At 43.6% G+C, this 14258-nt stretch overlaps 1 protein-coding gene across 1 annotated transcript; it reads right to left on the reverse strand.

Annotated features, from left to right (window-relative positions):
- Positions 1-1000: 1000 nt before the first annotated feature.
- On the reverse strand, positions 1001-12063 carry CASP6 (caspase 6). The gene is made up of 5 exons (XM_018570025.1): positions 11919-12063; positions 9390-9466; positions 8943-9118; positions 2992-3151; positions 1001-1241 (listed from the first exon to the last, which is right to left on the reverse strand). The coding sequence occupies exons 1-5, from the start codon at positions 12032-12034 to the stop codon at positions 1003-1005; spliced, it is 768 nt and encodes a 255-aa protein (XP_018425527.1). The 5' UTR covers positions 12035-12063; the 3' UTR covers positions 1001-1002.
- Positions 12064-14258: the final 2195 nt, after the last annotated feature.

Raw genomic sequence — 14258 nt, forward strand, 5'->3', positions numbered from 1 at the left:
AAAACAGAATAAAAAAAAAAAACAATGTATGTGATTAAATAATTAAAACATAATGGAACAATTAAAAAAAATTATGTGATTAAATAATAAAAAAATAATGGAACAATTAAAAAAAGTCTGAATATAAAGTTTATTGCCGGCATCAAAATAGAAATAATGCATCAGATTCACTGGACTTTTTTTTTTACTTTATTATAAAACAGTGTTGGCTTATAAAGGCACATGTATACAATCCTTTCTAAAACAAAATGACAATATCTAACAGGGTTTTTTGATTTAAATAATTGTCGACAAACTAAGGGGTCTATTTATAAATAATCCGCAGAGCCATTCACCCTGTGAACGTTCATTCTGTGTGAATAGAGACAAAGCAAATGTTCTTACACGGTTATTCACAAAAGGGAGAAGTGTTTGGAGAAGGCAGGAGAAGTGAGCAATCTAGGACAACATAGCTGAACTGGAAATTGAGCTGAATTGGAGACATTTTCTAAATCAGCAATTTTGTCCTAGATTGTTCACTTCTCCTGCCTTCTCCCACCTCTTTATCCTTTTGTGAATAACCCTGTCAGTATATTTTCTTTTCAGGTTGAATGTAATGTAATACCGCATTATGGTTACTAGATGGAGCTGAGGAGCATAGAAAATACTTATTTCCTATCCTCCTCAGCTCCATCTGGTGGCCATAATCCGGCATAACATTACATTACAGTAAAGGAAATGCATTTTCACTTCTATTCACACCGAACGATAGTTCACAGAGATACACAAAACAAATGGCTCTGAAAATTGTTTACGGTAGAAATAGACACCTTACACAGTTACTGCCTAAAAAAAAGCAACAATCCCTGACAGTAATTCCCTGAGAATTCATATTCAAATATTGATAGGCTATTATGCTGGTATTAGAAAAAAAAAATTGTAAACAATATGCAGTTTCCTCAAAATCTCTAAACTTTACTTGTTTCATGTTTACATAAAATGTAACATCTTGCCAGAGTTATGTCAGTTTTGTTTGGATCTTAAATAGAGCTTTTTGGTTAACATGGAAGCAAAGCAAGGAACTTGTTTTTTCCCAATTGCGTTAGGGTCAGCGCAGAATTCAACAGATCGCAGGGACACTTTTCTGTTCACCAGTGTAAGCAGTTCTGTAAATTCCAGCTTATCGCCATACGTCCCTAATGCGTCACACAGATCCTGAATGTACCAAGACCCATTTACGGTTTCACGATGAGAGTAGTAGCCTAGAGGGGGTTAAAAAATAGGGTGCTCATTAATGTATACTACAGACACAAATGGTTCAGGCTTCTTTATCAGCATTCAGATTTCTTTTGAGCTGATTCGGAATGGAAAAACTGAACTGCTATATAGAATTTGTCTTTAGTAAATGGAGCTATTATGTAGGTACTATATAGAACACTGACACTTTCCTTTCATACGTGTTTTCCATCTCAGCCCTGGAGCAATTTAAATGGATTGCTGCGGCAAGCAATGATGACTTTACAATTCCTAAAACAGATGTGTAAAACTTATACAAATAGCCAAAGTCAATTAGATTACATATACAGTAGTAGTCAAAGCAGCAATGCATTTGTTTAAGTGTTCTTCTATTTTACCTTAAATTAACCCTTTCGCTGCCAAGCCCTCCGGAACACTTTGCACCGCAGCTGGCAACACAATTTTTCCCATTGATTTGATTTTCTATTGCTGAGTTGCTAGCGTTTGTAAAAGACCCCCCAAACCATATATTTTCTGAAAGCACAGGCACTGTGTTCCAACAACGCACTGCAGCGCATGTGCATGGCGTACACCACATCATGGTGCACACTGTTGCACGTGCATAATATGTGTGTGTGGGGTGTTTGTGTTTTATTTTTTTAAATGTTTGCATTATTTTATTTTTTATTTTTACTGTTGGGCGGACTTCGGGGAAATATCAGGGGGCCAGAACAGATCCCTGACATTTCCTTTTTGAATAGAAATTGAGGACACAATTGAGTCCTTGATCTCTTTTTCTGCAGCCTCAGCACTTAATAAATGAAAAGTACTCAGTACAGAGCTACGGCTGATCCTTCGGCTAGCTTTGTGAATAACCACCATACCGTGTTTCCCCGAAAATAAGACACTGTCTTATATTTTTTTTACCCCAAAAAAACACACTAAGCCGAAGGAATTTGTGAATAGACCCCTAGGTCTTATTTTCAGGGGATGTCTTTTTTTTTTTGGTATCGTAAGAATGAGAATAATACTGTTGCTCTTTCTTTTCCTACTGGTGAGTATCGGTAATGCTGACCCCTTTCTTTCACTTTCACAGGCGGAGTGCATCTGGTATCACTCCGCCTGTCACAGTAACTAGCGATATAGAGGAAGCATCTGCTAATGTGTCTCTGCTCCCTCTACCACTTCAGAGGGAGTCCCCTGTCATCCCTTTAATACTGTATGTCCCTGCAGGCTAATACCATCTCACCTGCTCTTCAAGTTCCCCCTCACATGCTACCACCAAACTAGGTCTTATTTTTGGGGTAGGTCTTATATTACAGGAATCTTGAAAAATAGTGCTAGGTCTTACTTTCGGGGTAGGTCTTATTTTCGGGGAAACAGGGAAGTTATCCTCACCTGATCCTCCAAGCTGGCTGGCTGTGACAGCACTCCCTCCAACCTGTCTCCTTCTATGCTGCATCGATGGAATGTCCCTTGGTGTCGAGAGGCTCCAGGGACCGGTCTAGGAGCAGGCCGGCTCAGAGGATCAGGTGAGTATAACTTTGTTATTTTCCTCCCTAGACACAAGCGAGCAGTTAATCCTTGCAGTACGGGGGTAGTCCCACTGCAAGGGTTAATAACAATTTCCCCCTGAGTTCTTCTTGAAGATTGCTCTAAGATACAGCTCAGCATAGAAGAAGTGAGCTCTTGGTCTCCACTGGGACTGATGTGTCCCTTGCACCCACATAATATTGATTTCATAGAACAAAGAATGTTAGTTATTAAAAGCAATACCTTCTGCAACAGAATAGCACATGATAAAATCAGCACCGGCAGGCAGAGTATACAAAGTGGCTGCATCTACTTCAACTCTATTCTCCTCAGGCTGGTCCTCAGCACTGTCAGTACAGTCTGTAACTAAGACTGGCTCATCATGCTCAAGGCCCCGACATGCCTATAGAACGAGAAAGATTTTCAGGTTAAAAACGGAAAGAAAAAATAAGATGTATATAAAAAGATGAATAACTATAGTGTTTCCTAAACCATGGGTGTTTGTCATGTAGTCAAGTCAGTGGCAAGTGATACAGCACATTTTATTCATGTTCCAAATAATATAGTCAGAGTCGGCGCTACCACTAGGCAAACTACGCAGCTGCCTAGGGTGCAGCCAGCCTGGCTTCCCCAGACTCCGCCAGCATACTGCACCGTCTGCACGCACTTAGGCAGGCACAGTTCCTTGGCTCTATGTAGTAGACTGTAGTGACTGGAATCGGTCCTGAATGCTAACTGTTGATTTTGTGTTGGCACTGAGGCTGAGTAATCATTTCTTTTTTATGAGAATGCAAGTTACTATTCCTTACACTGCTGAGCAACTTGTATTGTCATAAAAAATAAATGATTGCTCAGTCTTATGCAATCAGTAGACATTTTTGTGGTTGTATATGACTTAGCAATTATAGAGACCCTCTGTACCCCTGAGACCTTCCTCACCACTCCTGAGATCTTCCGCACCCTTCCTGAGACCTTCTGCACCCTTCCCGAGACCCTCTGCACCCCTCCTGGGACCTTCCCCACCCCTCCTGAGACCTTCCCCACCCCTCCTGAGACCCTCTGTACCCCTCCTGAGACCTTCCGCTGCCCTCCTGAGACTGTCCGCACCCCTCCTGAGACCCTCTGGTCCCATGCTGAGACCTTTCGCACCCCTCCTGAGACCTTACGCACCGCTCCTGACACCCTTTGCTCATATGCTGAGACCTTCTGCACCCCTCCTGAGACCTTCTGCACCCCTCCTGAGACCTTCTACACCCCTCCTGAGACCTTCGGCACCCCTCCTGAGACCCTCTGCTCCCATGCTGACCTTCCCCACCTTTACTAAGACCTTCCGCACCTCTCCTGAGACCTCCCACGCCCCTCTTGAGACCCTCGGCACCCTTCCTGGGACCTTCGGCACTCCTCTTGAGACCCTTTGCTCTCATGCTGAGCCCTTCCGCACCCCTCCTGAGACCTTCTGCACCCTCCTGAGACCAGTGGCGACTCTAGGAACAATATGTAGGGGGGGCACATAAGATACAACAGTCAAATCTGGGGGGGCACTAACAATTTTCATTGCATGTCGCAACCGCTGGGCACCGATGAGCTGATTTAATTGCGGATGGCATCGGCACCCCGCGTTTGCGACATTTAGTCCAACGCCGCCCACAATCCCGCAGAACTGTAGGATGGTATTGAAGAAAATTAGCCAAAAAGGAGGAACTTTATATTCCATGAAAAAAAAGCCCCATAGTAAGCCCTGTCCTGCATGTCTGTAGAACAAATAATAATTATGGTCACTGAAGTAGCAGTCACTGTATAACTTTATTAGTATAGCGGCACAGTGCCCCCTCCAGACAGGACAAAGATCTTTAATTTATGGCGTTGCACCCGGGATCACAACCTCTCTCCCTTCCCCTCCCCCCTTCCCCTCAGAACTCCTGTGGCACCAGGAGAAGTGCTCTGACAGTTCACACTTCACAGACTATGTATTCACACGCCCTGCATCTCCACCTAGGAGCAGGAGCAAGTGTTAAAAAACGATCGTCCTCTAAGAGCAGAGGGAGAACTTACTGTGAGGAGCTTCACACACTGCATGACAGGCAGGCTCACAGCTACAGCCACATTGCGGCTCAGCAACTTCAAAGTCAGCAGCAGGGGGGCGGGGCTGACAATACAGCTACATCCAGATCAATACAGACAGCAGCCGCTGGAGCTGCTCGTATACTAGCACCAGCACTGGAGACACTGCACTGCTGCTTAATTCAGCGGGGGGGGGCAAAGCATAAAACAGGGGGGGGCAATTGCCCCCCCTTGTCCCCCTGTAGTGACGCCTATGCCTGAGACCCTCTGCACCCTTCTGAGACCCTCTGCCTGAGACATCAGGCCGGCGCCCCAGAACAGAGCAGCAGCACAGCGTATGTAGCGAATTCATATACTATTATTCTGCATTGCTGTATAATGTATTGATGTGATTTGTAGTCCTCTATAGCTGATGGTATTATTCTGCATTGCTTTATAATATATTTTTGGGATTTATTATCCTCTATAGCTGGTGGTTTCCTGCATTGCTGTATAATTTAACAGTTTCATGTTTTATTTTTTTCTACAACTCTGTCTTTAAAAATCAAATTTGCCAATTTTTATGTTTTTTTGGGGGGCGGGCGTCTGGCGGCGCAAGTAGCTGGTCTTGCCTAGGGCGCAGAATAGACTAGCACTCACCCTGAGTATACTGCTGCGATCACAAACTCCATTCACACTTGAACATCAGGCGGATTTCAAGCTTTTTTTGCTCCTGTTTAAGGCATGTTCAGGCTTTAGCCAACAAAAAGCTAGTTACTAGAGGATGAGGCGACTGCTCAGTGCAAAATTGTACATTATTCATGTCTTTCAGTCTACCGACACGGCTCCGTGTCAGAATAAAGAAAAAGAGAAAAAGCAGTGTTTCTCTCCTTGGCGGCCGGGAACGGGAGACTCCCGGAGCGCCAGGGAGAGTTAGGTTGTCTGGAGATCAGTGTCCCTGGTTAGCTGGTAACCAGGGACGCTGATCTCTCTGCAAGTGGCCGGAGCCAGCCGTAAGATCACGGCTGGCTCCGCCCAGCTGTCAGAAGCAGGCTGTCGGCCAAAGGCCAGCCGCTCGGCCAGCTTCGGCTTTCAGCGCGGCTCATCCGAGCCAAGGCATATGCGTTCAGCTCGACTGAGCCGCTCGGCCAAGTTCAGGAGCTGTACGGGCTATAGTGAATAGCCCGTACAGCAGCCCTTCGGTTCTACTGAACCGAAGGGGTCCTGGGGCCGAAGCTAGCCGAAGGATCGGCAGAAGCTACGGCTAGATCCTTCGGCTGCTTAGTGAATAGACACCAAAGTCCTCAATCTCTTTTTCTTTCTCCCCTGTTATCAGTGAACAGGAATCCTCTATGAGCGTTCCTGTTCATTCATAACATGAGTACATAGTTTGTTTACTATAACTACACCTATGAATGAACAGGGGGTGATGTAGATCACTTCCCATTCTTTCATAATTGAGGATATAGTAAACATACCATATCCTCAAATATGTACAAACACTCAGCGATCACTGATCTCTGAGTGTGTGTACCTTGCTCTCTCACACGCTGTCACAGGAGGCTGAGCGAGTGGTGCTGGGAGGAGTGCTCAGCCTCCTGTGACAGTGCTGTCTCCGCCCCCACACCGATCTGCCGGACTGTGATAGGGAGGAGACGCCGGCCGCTCACTGCGCTCTTCTCCCGCATCGCTCGGCCGGCTATCACAGTTTCTCTCCTCCCGGCTGGGACATGGAGCAGCGGCCAGTGGGGAGGAAAGAAATCAGGGATGCGTCAATGTATCGGCAGGAAAATGGCACTTTCGGCCGATATGTTTGGGCGGCCGATATATCGGTGCATCCCTAGTAGAGACCTGTTTAAGGTATGTCATCCCAGGTCTTTATTTGATCAAGCTGATGTTGACCTAGGATGGGTGTATGGAATCTATGATGTGGCAGGCTTTTCTGTCCCCAAGGTGGTAAGGTGTGGCTGGGGGCCATCAAATATCAAGGACCATTAATCTTTTAGTATTCATGTGAATTGCTGTTATCTGTTGGAATAGAATTTTGAATAAAAGGACCACCATGGCCATTAAAACCCGCTATTGTGTTGTCTAACTTTGTTCTGGGGAATTCAAGTGGTTGAGTGGAGATAAGCCTAGTGGCAATAACAGTGGGCTCACTCTGAAATACAGTAGCCATGAGAATCATTGTCTCTGGTACATAAAGTAATGGGCAACATTTTTGAGTAGTCACAGGTAGGGATGTTCAGATACCTGTTCAGATACCAGGGCCGATACTTGGGATTTTCACAAGAACTCCCAGGGTTGCAGTGGTTGCAGCTGTGACAGGGCCCTGGCTCTCCACCACTGTCCTGAAATCATTAGTCTGTATTGTTTTAGAAAAACTGTCACATGACAATAAACAAAAATGTATCAGTACTTGTATCTGTGAGTACTTGGACAAGTATCAGTACTTGTACTGGAAAAATGGTATCGGTGCATCCCTGCTATATATTTATATAAAAGAAATCATACATTAAAACAGAGATGCACAAATCCCAGGAGCTCCATGTGCCCCAAAAAACAGGACAGAAGTTGAAACAAATCTTCCTATAGGAAAACTTATTGACATTGATAGCTGTCTGAACGGGGATTTCCCTTGGCTTTAGGCTGGGTTTACACCTAGGCGACAGCCTTTTTGTGCGTTTTGATGCATGTTTTTGTGTGTTTTTGATGCACGGTTTTTGCGCACAAATCAAATTGAGCGTTTTTGTGAGCAGATTGTAGCTCATTGATGTTAATGAGCAAATGTGCATATAAACGCACAAAAACACAGCAAACGCGCATTTTTAAGCATTTTGTATTGAGTTTATGGGGCCAAAACGAACTGTAATATGCCAAAAAAGGCACTTTTTCCAGCGACAGGCGTTTTGCTTATTGCGACAAAACGCTCATATGTGAACAGGGCCATAGAAATGAATGGGATTTTTTTGGAGGGCATATTTTTGGAGCCTTTTTTTTATAAGGCAGAAAAAAAGCGCCACAAAACGCTGAGTATGAACCAGACCTTAGAGAGATCTCCTCTTACCTACTGCTGGGTCTCTGGGACAGGAAGTAAAGAGAAGTCTCCCCCATTAGGAAACAGACAGCAAAAAAAACAAAAACATTTCAGGGGTTGTAACTATTACTATTGCCTATTTTATTTTCAACTCAAAAAAGGTTTTGGCTTCACAAACGCTTCAACATTCACCCATAACTGAAGTTTTACTTTGCAATTGTACTTTTAAGTATAGCAACAATGGCTACAGCTTTAATCAATTGATAACTAGCTTTCTAATGTAGGGTGCACATAAAAAAAACTATACAAAAGGCTTCCCAGCACACTTACAAACCACAAACTCTACACTGTTAAAGTAGAACTATGGGGTCAGGGCTTTTCCCCATAGTTCTCCTAAGGGTAACGGGAGGACACAAACTAGCGTTCTACTGAGACGCCGCAGCCGGGACGGATCCTGACATTACTGTTGAGATTTTATTTATTACAGGTATTTATATAGTGCCGTCAATTTTACGCAGCACTTTACATCATTCACTACCCTCAAGGAGCTTACAATCTAAGGTCCCTATCTCACATGCATACACAGAGGGCCAACTTAGAGAGGAGCCAATTAACCTTCTAGCATGTCTTTGGAGTGTGGGAGGAAACCGGAGTACCCAGAGGAAACCCATGCAAACACAGGGAGAACATACAAACTCCCACCCAGCTGCGTGAGTGACAGCTGGCTCTGCCTATCTAGAGTCAGCGCTGGAGGATCGGACAGGGGAGGTGGGAATCCCTGCAGGGAGCCCTGAGTGACAGTCACTGCTCTCTGCAGGGACAGGATCGAGAAGTGATCAAACGCCGGTATGTGTTCGCTCACTTCCCGATCTACTGAGCCGACCTGTGACAGTCTCATTGTCACAGGTTGGCTAGAACTATGAGGCTGAGTGAAAACCACTCACCTCATAATTCTCCTTTAACAAAAAAAAAGGTTTATGTTGCATACTTTTGCAAATAAATGGGAAGTCACCCTGCCATAGCCTCTATGCTTAATTGTACTGTACATCAACTATTATTATAAGTCTGCCAGTAGAGTGGTGAGATCTACAAATGAAAGACTCAGCCTTGCAGTTACCTGAAATATGAACATTTTAGGCTTCCCTGCTAAACTCTTGCACTTGTCACCCTTAAATGGGCTAGTCAGTTCCTTAATTTCGATTTTACCGTCGTAGGCAAAAACATGACCATCTTCTCCATGGCTCATAAAGACACAAAGGAAGCAGTCATGGTCACTGTGGTCACTTGTTGCAGCTAGAGAGAAATAATTAAAGAATTACTGTCCTTATTATTAATTAATGTCATTATTATGTTAATATATATGCAAAAAGAAAGATACAGAGTTTTAATATATGACCAACATTAAAGGGACCTACCTATTATTTACCAATGCTGAACCCTTGATTCCAGCCAAGTTTAAGAATAAAGGGTCCTCTCTTTAGCTACTACTGTTGACAAGGACAACACTAAATCTGGATTAGGCATTAATTCAGATTATTTAAGATTTTCAGTTCAATTTACTTACCATCTTGGATTTTTTTATGTATATCGGCTGCTGGCAGGTTGAAGTAGACCTTAACCTCAAAGCCAAGCTGATTTAACCTAAAAAAAACAAGTAAAGCAGTTAATATTCTATACTCGATGGACAGGTGTCTTTTTTCAACCTATGTTACTATGTTTCTCTTTACAGGGATGGACTTAACTTTAGTAATTTGCAGTGTACTTACTGCATGGGAACTAATGCTGAAAGTTATTAAAATTTAGATTTTTATTAAAATTTCCACAAATAATTTTATTTAGATATCCTAAATCCTTAAAAAGGAGAACTATGAGGTGAGTGCTTTTCACTCATCCTCATAGTTCTAGCCGACCTGTAACAATGAAACTGTCACAGGTCGGCTCAGTAGATCGGGTAATGAGCGAACACATACCGGCATTCGCTCACTTCTCGATCTGGTCACGGCAGAGAGACGTGACAGGGGAGGGACTGGATTCCCCCCTCCCCGCTCCGATCCTCCAGCGCTGACTGGCAGGACGGACGGGGCGGGTACAGCTGGCTCTGCCTCTAGATAGGCAGAGCCAGCTGTCACTCACGCAGCTGGGCGGATCCAGACATAATTGTCGGGATCCGTTTCAGCTGCAGCGTCTCAGTATACAGCGAGCTACAGCTCGCGGTATACTGAACTTAGGGTGACTGGAGGACGCTAGTTTGTGTCCTCCCGTTAACCTTAGGAGAACTATGGGGAAAAGCCCTAACCCCATAGTTCTCCTTTAAGGTGTTTCTGCACTGGTAATTTCCCACTCAAATTATTAACACCCAGAACTGAAAGAAAGATGAACTTTTTTACAATTTCAGCTACTTTTAACACTATGCTTGCAAAAACAATCTCACAGATCAAATATCCTATCTTACCGGCCATATAAATAGTGTACAGGACACCAGGAATGGGTCCTGGATGGACGGTATATCTCTCCCTTGTTTAGGTGGTGGTCCCGTTAGGTATTCAGGGTTCTTGCCAAGCAGGGTGAGGGGTTCCGGGTCGGACTTGTAAGGGAAAGTGCTAGGCAGTCTTCCCAGAGTTGTTAAATATACATGAGTCCCGGAATCAAGAGGCTCAGTGAGATTTTTGGGTGGAACAGAGCCTCCATCCCTGACTACAGCCAGTTCTGGTAATGAAAGGGTTAACCCACCAGCCAGAAGGTGTGTTAAAAAGGAACAGGAAGCCAGTCAGTCAGTATCTGTGAGGAGTGTTTGGAGCAGGACACATGGCTATGTGTGTTAAGCTGTGGAATACAGTCTACCGAGACACTGCCTGTGTCCATACTGGAACCCTCTGTGAGCAGGCTGGGACTCTAACCCTGAGGTGGGACTTAGTATACAGGCGCTGAGCCGAATTTTGCATTTGCTGACAATAAGCCCTGTTGATTTTGTCATTCTGCTGAATATAAGCCATTTTATTTGATTGTTTGTGGAAAAGAATAAAAGTTTATTTGCTTATACGGCTGGCTATGGGTCATATCCGCCCTGGATATTACAATACGTACATTGTTGGTGGTAAATTACTTTTAAAAGCTAGTTGAAATTGCTAGACTATTGCCCTGTGTGTTCACTTGTGGAATATCCAAGGCTGGTAATGATTTAACCGACTGGTTAGCCATCAAAACTGAAACTCTGTTGGGCAGAGTAGATCTTTAAAGTTATTTCGTAAAAGAAAATCAGATTAGGTATACATAGTAGGGATGCACCGATATATATCGATATAATGCCGAAAGCACCATTTTCTGGCCGATACAGCGGTGCTTCCGTTCTTTCTCTCCTCCCGTTGGGCGCTGATCTGTGTCCCAGGGGGGAGGAGAGAAACTGTCACAGGCGGCCGAGCGCTGCGGGAGGAGAGCACTGTTAGCGGCCGGCATCTCTCCCACACCGCTCAGCCTACTGTGACAGACCGGCAGAGCGGTGTGTGGGCGGAGACAGCCGGAGAATGAGTACAAACACTCAGAGATCAGTACCTCTAATACATAGTAGTGGTGGCAGTAGTGACAAATTAAAAATAGTGCAGGAAGCTATAACCTAAGGAATGGGGATGTGAGAGTCCTAATCACATTTTTAAAGTCAGTCAACATCTACAAGAAGGTGGCGTGACTCCTGTTGCATACTGGAGGTGTAGAATAAACAAAGGAGAGATCTACTTTATGGAACATGCACCACCTGGGAATCTTGGATTTCTTTACACAGGCAGCATATTTGGACTATGGAAATGGTTCTGGCCGGCATGTCAATGTATTTGTCCCTGGGAATAATTGCTGTGAGAAAATAGGGCATAGAGGTGAAGCATCTTCAAAGAGATGACATTTATTTGGCATTACTTCCAACAGAAATCTAGAAAACAAGGGATTTAGTCCTCATTCCAGGACAGTGCACACCTCTGTACCACTAGATCCCAGCTGGGTCTATGTCCAATATTCAGAAGAAGAAATCAGATTGTTAATAGATAACATTAGGACAGGCGGATTCTGGGTATTGAAACGTTCCATCCCCTGTTTCTGCTCTTACCTTCTCTCAAGGTTAAATCGATCAGCTTCAGTACCTTTTCTCATAGGCATTCTAAATTCATAGTGGTACCATTCATGGTTGAAGATTAAAGCCAGTCCACGGCGTTTGTGTTTCATGTTATATTCTGCAACTGGATCAAGTGCATGGAACCTTACAAAATGATTAAAAGTAATTTTTAGATTTGACTGAATAAATATCTTATTTTACATATGATGTTCAGGATGCTTTGCTATTTCTATGAGCTTGAGATAAAGTGCATCTTCCAGACAAAGAGAATGCGACACTTAGAGTCGGAGGATGTGAAAACAAGAGCCCATAAAGCTCTCCATCCCCCAGCTATGATATTGGCATCCTTTCTGACAGCGGAAGACTCAAGCTGGTGGCTATGACAGCTGTTGGGAGCACGTATATTCTTATGCTTATAATCACTGCTTTCATTGTATGAGTAGCAACCAGCTTGAGTCTTCCCCGGCTATGGGAAACAATGAAGGATACTGATATTATAGACAGGTGAAAGGGAGCTCTACAGACACTTGCTCTCACAGACTCCGACACTGTAGAAAGTGTGGCACATGAAGACAGAAGAGGATAGCTAGCAGGTACACATGCAGCAGCTTTAATTGTTTCCAGCTTGCCTAAATGCCAGGCCATTCTGAACCAGCAAAGTTCTGAAATGTGCTTGTCTTAGAGCTTGCCTGCCCCCTTTCATACATTCCTATTAGCCAGTGATGAATGGGCCAATAGAAATGTAGAGACAGAATAGAATGGACAATCTCCAACATTAGAGGGAAGTGTTTGGGCTTTGCCTGTTGTAGAACGGCTCTGCATGGAGGTCTGCAGGAAACAATTTAGCTGCTGCAGGTGCCTGCACATTATACTTGCTTGCAGCTTTACTTTTCAAGTGACAGTGGGGGGAATTCATAAAAACTGGATCAGACAGAAGCTGGAGCAGTTGCCCATGGCAACCATTGAACTTCCCTCTTTCATTTTCAAAGCTTAATTGAACAAACTAAAAAGGGAAGCTGACTGATTGTCATAAGTAAACTGTCTGCTCTTGTTTTCATGAATTCCCCCCAGTGTAACTTACAAAAAAACCCAACTAAACAATAAGCATCCATTAAATAATGATCAATATTTTAAAAAAAATCACTTACTGTGACAACTGTGCATCTGTCTCTGTGACATTTCCATCTGTTGTAATGTAATATAAAAATGATATGTAAAACATGAGTATATATATATATACACATCACTGCATCTTAGTAGTCACACTGCGAGCATACCAGCCATTAGCCCTTTGACTGCTGTGGTCCTGCTCAAATTTTCTAGCAACGCTGGCCAAGTCAGATTTTTATGTTTTTTACCCGGACCAACAAAACAAATACAACATAATTAACTGAATTTACTAAGTAGCTATCTAAATGCAGAGGTCTTATACAATTACTAGAGAGTAGCCATCGTTTTCTACCTCTCACATTATTCCAACATTAGTTTGCAGAAATTATATTTAAGGTAAATCCACAATTGGGCAAAATTATCATTTGCACACTGCACTGGATATGTCAATTACCATTAAAAAGCTGTGTGTTGTGTGTGCAGGGCTGCTGTAAACTACAAAAATCGGACCTTGTAGCACGCTGTCTGACAACCTGGGTGCTATGAGAGAGTAGTTTTGTCTTTGGGTGCTTAGGGGGTATACACAACACGAGCAGATAGACCCTACAGCCCTGACAGAGCTGAATGATCTTTTACTAGTGCTTGAGTTGTAAATGGAGCTGTGTTGATTGACAACGCTTATCTCCAGTGTTTGCCTACTGCCGGAGATGAGCGCTCTCAGTCAGCCCTCATTAGTTATGTAGCTTCTTATGAGCATATGTAGTACATTTTATACTCCTAGATGTCTTTAGTCTGATGATCAGCATCATGTAACCCATTTCCTCTGAGCCCAGGTTCGCCTAGACCTGTCTAAGCCTGTTACTGGACAGTAAAAGGAGAAGCAGCAGAGTGATGACATCATCTCTGTATCACTCTGCTTTCTTCTTCTATTAGCATGGCTGTAGTGAGCACATGAACTAACTGGCTCTTTGTGCTGCTATCACACTCCAGACCTGCTATGCAGAGACTGATACCAAGTCAGATTTACATACTTACACTGCTTGCATTTAAACAATAGATTTCATGATGTATCAATGATTACAAAGCTGCATTCATTTGTGTCTTTTTATATGCATAGAGTTCACTTTTAAGCACTGATATGGGCTGACAACACATAGGGGGAAATGTATCAAAGCTGGAGCAGACAGAATCTGGAGCAGTTGCCCATTGTAACCAATCAGCTTC

The sequence above is a fragment of the Nanorana parkeri genome, unplaced genomic scaffold, assembly GCF_000935625.1.
Source record: "Nanorana parkeri isolate BGI_ZX_2015 unplaced genomic scaffold, ASM93562v1 scaffold36, whole genome shotgun sequence".
NCBI classification, from domain to species: domain Eukaryota; kingdom Metazoa; phylum Chordata; class Amphibia; order Anura; family Dicroglossidae; genus Nanorana; species Nanorana parkeri.

Coding starts and splice junctions, on each gene's coding strand:
- CASP6 (XM_018570025.1), bottom strand. CDS start 12,034: ATGAAACACAAACGCCGTGGACTGGCTTTAATCTTCAACCATGAATGG. Junction 9,119..9,389: donor ACATAAAAAAATCCAAGATG/GTAAGTAAATTG, acceptor ATTTCTCTCTAG/CTGCAACAAGTGACCACAGT. Junction 3,152..8,942: donor CTAAAATGTTCATATTTCAG/GTAACTGCAAGG, acceptor CTCGTTCTATAG/GCATGTCGGGGCCTTGAGCA.